Source organism: Pteropus medius, unplaced genomic scaffold (genome assembly GCF_902729225.1).
Source record: "Pteropus medius unplaced genomic scaffold, Ma_sr-lr_union100, whole genome shotgun sequence".
Taxonomy (NCBI): Eukaryota; Metazoa; Chordata; class Mammalia; order Chiroptera; family Pteropodidae; genus Pteropus; species Pteropus medius.
Window position 1 is genome coordinate 20752845 of NW_024342467.1, and position 10589 is coordinate 20763433.

The 10589-nt window shown below is 45.1% G+C and overlaps 1 protein-coding gene across 3 annotated transcripts in view; it reads right to left on the reverse strand.

The window, feature by feature from the left end:
- The window catches only part of ELMO1 (engulfment and cell motility 1), a 455772-nt gene that overhangs the window by 311856 nt on the left and 133327 nt on the right, over window positions 1-10589 (reverse strand). For all 3 annotated transcript variants that reach the window (XM_039862767.1, XM_039862765.1, XM_039862766.1), the window contains exon 5: window positions 7177-7227. In XM_039862767.1, coding sequence (XP_039718701.1) covers window positions 7177-7227 — 51 coding nt within the window. The remainder of the gene's footprint in view (window positions 1-7176; window positions 7228-10589) is intronic.

Consider the following 10589-nt stretch of genomic DNA (forward strand, 5'->3'; position numbering starts at 1 on the left):
CATCGGTTATGGCATATATTTCACTTGGCTTATATTCAGGCAAATCTTAAGAGTTATCCATTTCCAAGCTAGACCCCTTAAAGATCAAAGACAGAATCCTCACTGATTCTAGAAATATTTCTGGAAAGCATGCGCTGAGCGACGCTGCTGGGCATGCTTGGGACACACACAGGACACACAGGACAGCCACACACAGGACAGCCACGGTTCTCACCCAAGTGGGGTGAACAATGAAACAAACTAATGATAAGAAGTTAAATATCGGTGCGTTTTACAGCACAGCCTAGATGGGGTAATGCGGCAGAGCAGAACTGGTGGCTTTTTTAAGACACTGCAGTTTTCAGGGACAAGCAGCCTAAGGAAGTGATGTTTATGCAGAGTTCTGATCCACAAGAAGAAGCCAATCACACTGGGGAAGGAGAAGGTGGGCTAATGGGCAGCGAGAAGGTGCAAAGGAGGAAGAGAAGGAAGGAATGAGCCTGGCGGGTCTGAGGGGACAGAAAGAAGGCCAGTGGCCCAGGGCTGATGGGCAAGGGGGAGGGCGGAAGGAGGTGAGGATGGAGGAGCCGCCGGGGCCAGGTGGTCTCAGGCGCTTGCTGAGCAGCAGGGCTAAGGGAAGCCTGGCCGGCAATGTGCTCGCCTCCCTAGAGGATGCATTTAAGCATTGGAGGCAGATGTGTGGCATCCTTGGAGACTTAAAATAGCACTTCTGTTCAAACACTGGAAGCAACCACAGCATTCAACAGGATGTGGTCATAGGATGACATAATATATGGAATTAAAAATGAAACTTTTAGAGAATGTAAGGGAGCATGCGCACATCCCCATGATGGACTGTTAGGAGAAAGCCCAGGATGCAAATATATCCCAGTGTTTGTGGGCAGCGGTGTATGTGCATGAGTGTGTGTGTGAGTGTGAGAGTGTGTGTGTGTGTGTGTATGTATGTGCACGTGTGTGTGTGTACCCACTAGAATGTAATCTCTAGGAGAAGAAATTTGTCAGACTTGCTTCTCACTTTATTCCCAGGATCTAGAACATCTACCTGACATCTACCAGCAGTTCAAAAAGATTCCACTAAACGAATGAATAAATGAATATACATGCCCACATATGTATGTATATTTACATAAGAACCACCAAAGAAAAAAATCAAGATATGACCCATGGTTATTTTTGAATTGTAGTATTGTTTGTAGCAAGCTTCACTTTTCAAATTTCCCAGGATTCTGCAATATTTTTACATTTGAGGAGAAAATCGACATTATTAAGGAAGAAAATAGCCTTAGTTCTGATTCTTCAAGTAGTTAGCACAAATGAAAAGAGTCTGGTAGCTGCGTGGGTGATTGTGTCAGAATGTACGTTTTATTTTCTGGTATTGTTCCAAGGATGAAAAACAAGTTTCATGTGGAGACACTCCAGCAGCCTGAAGTGGCCGCCTCACGTCCTAGCCTGTGAAGGTCTGGGCCCGGACTCGGAGGAAGACAGGCTCCCGAGGGGTCAGCAGTGGGCGGAGACAGGGGTGCCGGTCCCGTGTGCCACGCAGCCACCATCTCCGTACCTGACGGTCCTAATTAAAATTGGCCCCAAGAAACCGCCAGGCGGGTCCCGGGTCCATGACTCCCATTCAGACGGCATCTGAGAAGCCCTCAGGCTCGCGGGTTCCACCGATGTGTTCGCCCGTGCACTCACTGTCACCCAGCAACCCACCTCCGCTCTCCCAGATGTTCCTCTGTCCCTCCACATGGCTCCTTCGCAGTGTTCTCCTCTCCCCACTCCCCGATCGCCCCCATTCCCCCCGCTTCGCGCAGGGGATCTTGCCCCACATTTCATAAGGAAATCAACGCCATCAGCCAGGAGTCCCTTCGTCTCCCCCTTCCAAGTTTGCTCTGATGCCTGCACCCTGCTTCTCCCTGTGCTGTGCCCCTTCTTTCCTCCGAAAGCCAACCCTTCCTCCGCTCTCGGGCCCTACGCCTCGTACCTTCGCGAGGACTCTTCGTGAAAAGTACCCCCTTTCTGCTGTGGGTCCTTTCCAGCTGCAGCGATCTCCCATAGTCCCCGTCATAAAAAATAAACAAACGAAACGCACACACCATGGACCAACTCCCCACCGGCCGTGCCCTCGTTTCACGGCTCCCGTTTTCAGCAAAAGTTCTGGAATAAAGAGTGGCTGTCTCACCTCACCTCAGCTCACGCTCTCTCTTCTCCCACCCCGTGATGCTCCATGATGCTGTCGACATCTCTACCTGGCAGGGACAGGGGTCCCTTCCTCATCTCATCTTCCTGACCGTCTTGGCGGCCTCAACGCACCTAACTTCTCCCCCCTCTTTGAAGCACTTTCCCCTCTTGGCTTCGTGGCTGGCTCCTCCTGCTAATCCTGAGAATGCGCCCAAGGCTCTACCTTCTCCATGGCGACCTCACCGGCCGTGGCTTTCCATGCCATGTACCTGGTGATGGCTGCCTACTTACCAGGTCCTCACAGACACATAACAGGCATCTCAAACTCTTCATGTTTCCCTTCTCAGACCTTCCATCCCAGTAAACACCACCGCTGTTTATCCTGCCCACACACCAGGAACACCTGCAGCATCCTTCAAGGAGCGTGGTACCCAGTCCATAAGGAGGTCCCCGGGCCTCGCCGTCCAGGTCACTCCTAAGAACCTCCACATCCCTACGTGGCGGCAGCCCACGCCACCCCCCTCTCCTGCCGGGACGGCTGTGATAAACTCCTAACCTGTCCCCTTGCCACCCCCCTCCACCCCTGCTATCTGTTTCTGGGCAGCAGCCGGAGCTGTCACTCCTCTGCCTAAAAGCCTCTGCTGGCTTCTTCTCTCTAAGTTAGGCTCACAGGGTGACGGCAATAAATAGAACTTCAGACGTTTTACAGCCCTTTTTTAGTTTCTCAGGTCAGTAGAGAAAAATTGGTTTCAAAAATTGTTCATGGTCTTATTGTTAAGAATCTCTGATCACCTGAATCCACAGTGACTAAGAGAATACCATTTTTTTTCCTGCCAGAGTAACTGGTCCCCAAAATCAGCATGACAGGCTCTCTGACCTAGATGCCTCTAATATCAGGTGCCCAAACAGGAGAGAGCAGAAAGGGAGGATTGCGCTGCGTGTTGAGAAAGCAACGGTAGATACCTGATGAGAATTTTATTTACTGTGATAACATGGGCCAAGATATTTGGCAAGAAGAATTCAAGTCATATATAAAAGGGCTCTTAAAAATCTAAGTTTGGAATACTAAAATGTTTTTAGCATAGAATGTTATGATTCACCTCTTCTATACTGTAGTGACCTCATGACATTTATTTGTGTCTATTTAATTAAAAATAATACCAGCACATGGTATAAAAATATATAAGGACTACCGGAAGTTATAAAATAAAATATAAAGTTAGGGCAGTGTTAACAATTGCATGTTATCCCTTGAGAATGATCTTTATCATCATTCGGCATAGCTACACCTCCTTCCCATGTACCTGCTGGGGTCCCCTTCCGCAGGATGTTCTGCGACCTGCTTTTGTACTTAATAATATATGTCAGCGATGTCCCCGAGGCAGCACACGCCATGTTCTTGTTGACAGCTGCACCGCGTTCTGCCACATGGCTACCCCCGCCCAGTGCATTTAACTGGACCCACCTGACAGACAGTTAACAAGCTTCCAGTTTCTGATTACTAAAAACAAAGGTGCGCACAGCTCTGTGTATGTGTGTGTGTGTGTGTGTATGTGTGTCCTGCAGTCCTTTTGTGAGTCTATCAATTGGATAAATTCCCAGAAGTTAAATTGTCAGGACAAAGACATGTATTTTAAACTTGGGTGGACACAGTGAAATCGCCCCCGAAGAGGTCGGACCAGTTTATACTCTTAAACACACAGCATCTCGCTTCACACGGCTCACACCGTGATTATCTAGGAGTATAGATTATTATCTCTTCTAAGAGAGAGATTAAGTTACTTCTTTCATATATTTCTATATCCATGTATCTATAGATTCATCTCTCTCTGTATATGTACATATATATATACATATATATCTTCCTAACACTTCTGTACATAAATATTTATTTGTTTGTTTATTATCCTGACTGCCAGGATAAAAACAGATAGTTATGTAGATTGATAGACAGAGATACATATACAGATACAGATATATAGATTAATCTTGTTTATACAGTTTGGCCATCTCTCTGGGGGGAAGTCTGTTTATTTATGCATAAGGGATCCTACAAACTGAGAAATTAGCCCTATATTTATCATGCATATTGACAATTATTTTTCCTAATTTTCTGTTTTTGACTTTGTTTCCAGAAATCTTTTCAAGCATAAAGCTTTTGTGGGCTGTTCTTTTTTTTTGGTTGTCAAATTGATCAATCTTTTTCTTCATGGCTTCTGGGTTTTGTGTCCTACTTAGAGAGGCTTTCTATGCTCCACGACTGCAAATAGATTCACTGTAAGGGCTTTTTCAAACAAAATCTCAGGAAAGCAAAAACAGTGGTCTGGCAACCCAAGCTTTTTCTAATAGGAACAGTAGCTAAAATTTATTTAAACTATGCTTCAGGCAACATGTGGCCTCAGATTTAATTTCTACAGCTGTTATTCCACGGCAGGTATGGACACGCTGCTGAGCTGCACTATCAGGAACTCCCCAAACCCTGATCTGCTCAAACGCTCTCCCTCATTTGCACACATTCCCCAGGCACATTCATGGCTATATTTTCATGATACTGGGAAGATCGATAAAGACAGGACACCTGAAAGTTACACGTGTTTACGATGGCCCCTAGAGTTATTGTCTATAGATGTGCACTGCAGAAGGACTATCAGCCAAGTGAAAGAGATTTTGTGAGAATAACGATGCAAGTTGGTTTTTTTGTTTTTTTTTCAGATTTTTCCTTATTAATACCCTATTTTGCTAGGAACATTCCAGAAAGGGCTGTTCTATGATAAAGACAGAAAATAAATTCATGAACACAAATCAACTAAAACACCACTCTCGAGAGAGTGGGGGTAAAACTCAGCACTGCTGCACATTATCTGAACCGAGAGTGTGTGCGTGTGTATATATGTGCGCGCGTGTGCGTGTGCGTGCGTGTGTGTGTGTGGGGTGCACATTCTTCCCCGGCTACAGAGAGAGTTCAGCCGAGGTAGACGAGGGACTATAAAAGCGAGTATGACACCATTTACTGATTTCTTTATGGTTCTCTAACACTTCCTAGCGAATTTGATGGCGACAGTTACTTTTTTTTCCGCATATTTTTAGTGTGTATGTAAAAAGCGAAAGAGCTAGCATATGCTCACCCATATTTTTAAGCGAAACACAAAATAATAAAAAGTAATCTACCAGCGACGAGTGAAGTTTACAAATCCAAAAGTCTTGCTTCTAGTGTAATTCCCAGTTCTAGACACTGTGACTACAGCCAAACCATAAAGTGCTTTCTTAAAATGCAGATTCCTGGGCGCCGTTCCTAGACATCGCAATTCAGCTTCTCATTAGAGACCCAGAGGTCAGCGCTTTTAAGCTGCACCAGTGGTTTGGGGACCGCTCCTCTTTCCAAAATGAGAACCAGTCTCTCGCAGGTGGGCTTCATCTCAGGATGCTGCCTCGTGCAGTGGCTTTCGTGTGTGCTCATGCGCCATGCAGGCGACATGAAGGTCACTACTGGAGCAGGACAATCTCCATCATCCCTGACGGCACCAAGTCATGCCACAGTGTTCATACTTTCACTTTCAGGGAGCCGGAAGAGTTCACTCTGCCCAACACTTAGCCTTCTCTCAAGGAGTGGCTTAGTGCTGTGGAAATTTTGTTCATGAAGCCACAGCAATAAAAACGAGAAGCGACTTCTTCTTTGGCTTAGAAAAGGCTCACGTTGAAAACAACAAAACAAAACAAAACAAAAAATGAGACTTCCTACTTCTAAGATGGAATAAAAGGCGAGGTGTGTGCTCTTTCTGCCCAGCAAGCAAATGAGTAATTTTAGCAGGATAAATAGGAACTGAAAAAAATGAGTGAAAACATGGTCTCAAAAGGTCAAATTAACATTAATTCTTGCTGACTAAAGTAAGAAGATCAAGGCTAAATCAGACAAAAATGTCTCAGCTCATCATGTAGCTGTCGGAAAATGAATATGAACTCTAATTACCGTTGAGAGAGAGAAGCTATCAAAAGACACTTCGGCCAACTCCAGTAACGCATCCTATTGAGCGCATCACTGTATTTGGGTTCAAGATGTTATTGGGTAAAATGTTAGGAGTTTTTAAGCCTCCCTAATATAATTTTCAACAAGAAGAATTTGTGGTAGTTACAGTACCCACAATTTAATTTTAGCCAGATGCTTTACCCAATTTTTCAATTTATTTTTAGCCTACCACATGGCTTCAGTAGAAACTGAAAATGAGAGTTAGACACAGTTTTCATCACATATGCAAAGTGAAAATAGTAACACTTGGTGTATTTTGTGCAGATTATTTCTTAGGATAGTAATAAAATGCACTGCGAAATAATCTAAACGAGTATGCTAACAGTGATACTCAAGTATCTACAAGCCAGTAAGAAGGATAAAGATAAGCAACACAGTTGGCTATAGTAGTTAACTACTCGATAGCATTTTGTTGAGCAACTTTTATTTGGAAGATTTTAAAGTGTTTTATCTAGAATTAGCTGTCAATGACACAGCGCAAGTGGCAAACATTTCTTAAACTATATCTTTACAAACTGTTACAACTGACCAAAACTAGACACACACACACAGACACACACCCCGCACGCCCCAACTTTAAAGGGAAGTAACAGGCCGTCTTTAGTTTTATTGGCTTTGTTTGTCGTCTGAATTTGCTCTGATGGCAGGAGGTGGGTGTGTGGGCAGGTGGGTAAAACCTATAACTCAGAATAGCTGAGTTATCCCCATCTGTAATATGAGAATTGTTGGGATGACCACCAAACTTGACCCTTAAAGTCAATTGGCTTGCACTTAACCAGAAGTAAAGGCTTCCTCTTCCATATGGGAAATATAAGAGGGGGCATTCCTGACCATCTAGAACCTGCAGGTAAGGATGTTCCAGAGACTTTCTGTTTTTTGCACTGAAATCATCTTTAAAAATTAATATCCCATAATCACCTATGTAGAAGTGGAGAACAAAGCATTTACTGGAAAGCTACACATGAAGATGAACTTACCGGAGATGTGGTTAATCGAAGGATAGTGCCGTTTTTTATTTCATTGCGATTCTGGAAAAGAACAGAGAAAAAAAAAACTTTGTAAATCTTGAAGAAGATGCTTGGCAGAGAAGAGAATGAAAGCAAATATAACCTAGTAGAGACTCTATATAACAAGCATTCTTATGATTCAGTTTATTCTCACTTGAGTAATTTTTAATTATTCCTACAAAGAACTTTAATTGGGGCCCGAGATATGTTAACTTTATATCAAGTCATGGAAGCGTTCAGCACAGAGGAACTGACTATAAATCCAAAGAATAGCAACATGGAGCCCAAGAACAGCAAACAAACAAAGCGATTTTGAAGGTTATTAAGGGATCACGGCCTAGCAATTCCGCTCCTGCACCCATACCCGAGAGAACTGAACACGTAAGTCCACATAAAAATTTGTACATAAATTTCCATACAAACATTATTCATAAAAGTCCCAAAGTGGACACTGCCTGAATTCCTCGACTGAGGAACGGGTAAACAAAACGTGGCATAGCCACTCAATGGAATACTATGAGGCCATACAAAGAAACGAAGTACTGATACGAGCCACCGCATGGATGAATCTCGAAAGCATCACCCTAAGTGAAAGATTCCAGACACAGAGACCGCATAGTTTATGAGTCCACTATATGAAATGTCCAGAAGAGGCAAATCCACAGAGACGGGAAGCAGGCTCGTTTTCCAGGGGCGGGAGTAGCAGAGATGGAGAGTATGTGCTAACAGGTACGGGGTTTTTTCTCGGGGTGATGAAAATGTTCTAAAGTTGGTTGTGGTGATGGTTTCACAAATCTATGAATATACTGAAAACCACCGAATTGAACACTTTAAAGAGGTGAATTTGGGGGAATGTGAATTATATCTCAACAAAGCTGCTATTTTTTAAAAAGGTTATTAAGGTGTTTGGTTTCTCAACATTTGCTGGCTCCAACTTCACGCTGCCTTGAAGTTAAGGACAAACGGCAGAAGTGAGCAGATGCCAAATCAGTCTTGTCTTCACTTGGCAAGAGTATTTGAGGTGAGCGTTTTGAAGCCATCGCTCAGCATCGTTGGCACTGAAAGCAGAATTTCACTGGCAGGTTTACTTTCTGCCACCAGAGCACGCACCACACTCAGCTTTCAGGAGGTGGCCTTATGGGCGCCACACTTCTGCGTCCCCCACCTGGGAGCCGTAAGGCCAGGAGGTTAAAGTGCATCGAGGATCATTCTTCTCCATCATTTAAGACGAGCCACAAGCTGGGATCGGCTCGGGATCCCAAGGCGGTGGGAAGCGCCTGAGGATGAGATGCCAAAAACGCACGGAACGCGGACCCTCTCTTTCAGCCCCTTCTAATGAATTATTGGAAAATGAATTTTCTAAAAAAGCACTACCTGAAAGAGGGAAGGCTTCAGGCCAGTAGTCTCTCCCTAAGAAATCCTGATCTGAACCTATCGGATCCAGTGCAGGGGGGCCTGAAGCATCCCCTGCCAGACGCCTGGGCCATCTCTTGAGACAGCAGGCTCCTCATTACTGGGAGTGCACAGGCCAGGGCTGAGCGACTACCTGGCGGGCAGGCTCTGATAAGAGATGGAGAAATAAATTTCAGTCATTTAAAAAAAGTCTCCTTTCAACTCTAAAATTCTATGACTCTGTAAGAACTGGAGAGGAAGACAGCAAATACTAATTCTATATAGAATATCAAGAACCTGAATGCATAGCACATCTCATCTCTTTCCTGCTCAGGTTCTAAATGAATTGAGAAATAATAGAGTCTGAAGATTAAAAAACAACAACAAAAAAGACTAATATATCTCATTTATTAGTAACTATGGAGAACAAGGCTCAGAGTGAGAACCAGCAGACAGCTCACTGAGCCCTTGGACTGGCAAACCTGCTGAGGCAAGTTCCTTCCCAAGAGGAAAAAAGGAAGTTTATTCTTCCCCAAAAGCCAGCAAAGTAGAGATCGAGGCCCTGAAGGTATGAAGAGGCCAGGAGGATTTGGCAATAATCTCTGCTCATGGAAATTTGGAGTGGGGATGAGGCATTCCTAATAATAGCAGTAAACTAACATTTGTTGAAAGACATGGGGCTGAGGGTTTTTGCTTTTTTGTTGTAATGCTTATTTACCCATCATAATAACTCTTATGCCTATTTTAAAGATAAGAAACCAAAGCTGCCAGAAGGATAAGTTATTTGTCCAACATCATGAAGGGAAAAGGGAAGTCCCAAACCCACCGTGGAGGGGGAGCGGGAGGTCGGACACCAGAGGCGTGCTCTATCTTGCTGGAAAAAGGACCATCTAAATCTTGTATTTATCCCTAGAGAAGCGAGTTCATTCACTGGTCGACTTACAGCAGAGCGAAGCAGTAGGAGCTGCATTAGCGAATGCTCTGCGGGTTCCCAGGGGTTCCTGTGATGCCTGCTGGGAGCAGGGCGCTGGGTGGGAGGGAGTCTGACTGGGCTGGCACGAAGCAGTTGGCCTCCAGACCCCCCTGTCGACTCCTGAGGTTCTGAGATCGGAGTACGAGCTCTTTGAAGAGAGGGTCTCGAGGACCGTTGGTTTGAAACTACAGCAGTGTTAAAACCGGGGACAGAGAGAGCTGGTTTAAATTCCCGCTCTGCCTCGCGCCCACCGCGGGTACTCCGTGCCCGCTACTTAATCACTCTGCTCTAAGCTTTCTCGTCCCCCAAACGAGGAGAACAAGTCATTGCTCAGAGAACGTGGTGAGAACTAGAGGTGACAGATACGCGGTGCCCGGCACAGAAATGGCTCAGAAAGAGCGTGACTGTGGCTGATGTACGTGACTGTGGCTGATGTACGGAGGGCGGCACCCGCCCCGCCCCCAGCCTGTCCTCGCTCCATCAGCAGCTCATCTGCCCTCTCTGTTCTTTTCTCCTGAAAAAATGTTTTTAATCAGCTTTCTTTTTCTAATAAAAAAAAGAAAAAGATAAGTAAACGAGCTATTAACATGCGCATTAAAAACTTTGAAGGCCCTCACAGAAAGGTAGATCGGCTTAAAGAGAAAAGCGACCTTAGAACTCTGCTTGGGAGACCTATCCCATCAGGAAGGTCAGCGGGAGCGTTGGTGGCGGGCCCAGGACCCCTTCTGCCCCCTGAGGGATGCCTGGTTTGGAACTTGACCTTGATTAACACGGAAAAGGCTGGGCAGAGCTCCGATTTCATCAACTCCATCCCGGCGGAGTAGAGCACCACCTCGCAGTGGGGTCTCCACGCAGGACCGTCTGGATTCGACCCACATTTCACTTCCCACTTGGGGAATCTGGTACGAGTGACACGGCTAGCTTCTTCACGTGCAAAACGGGGGCAGTGCCTGGCTCTTAAATCTCCGAGGATTAAATTACATAATCCATTTAAAGTGCTTAGAACAGTGTCTGGCAC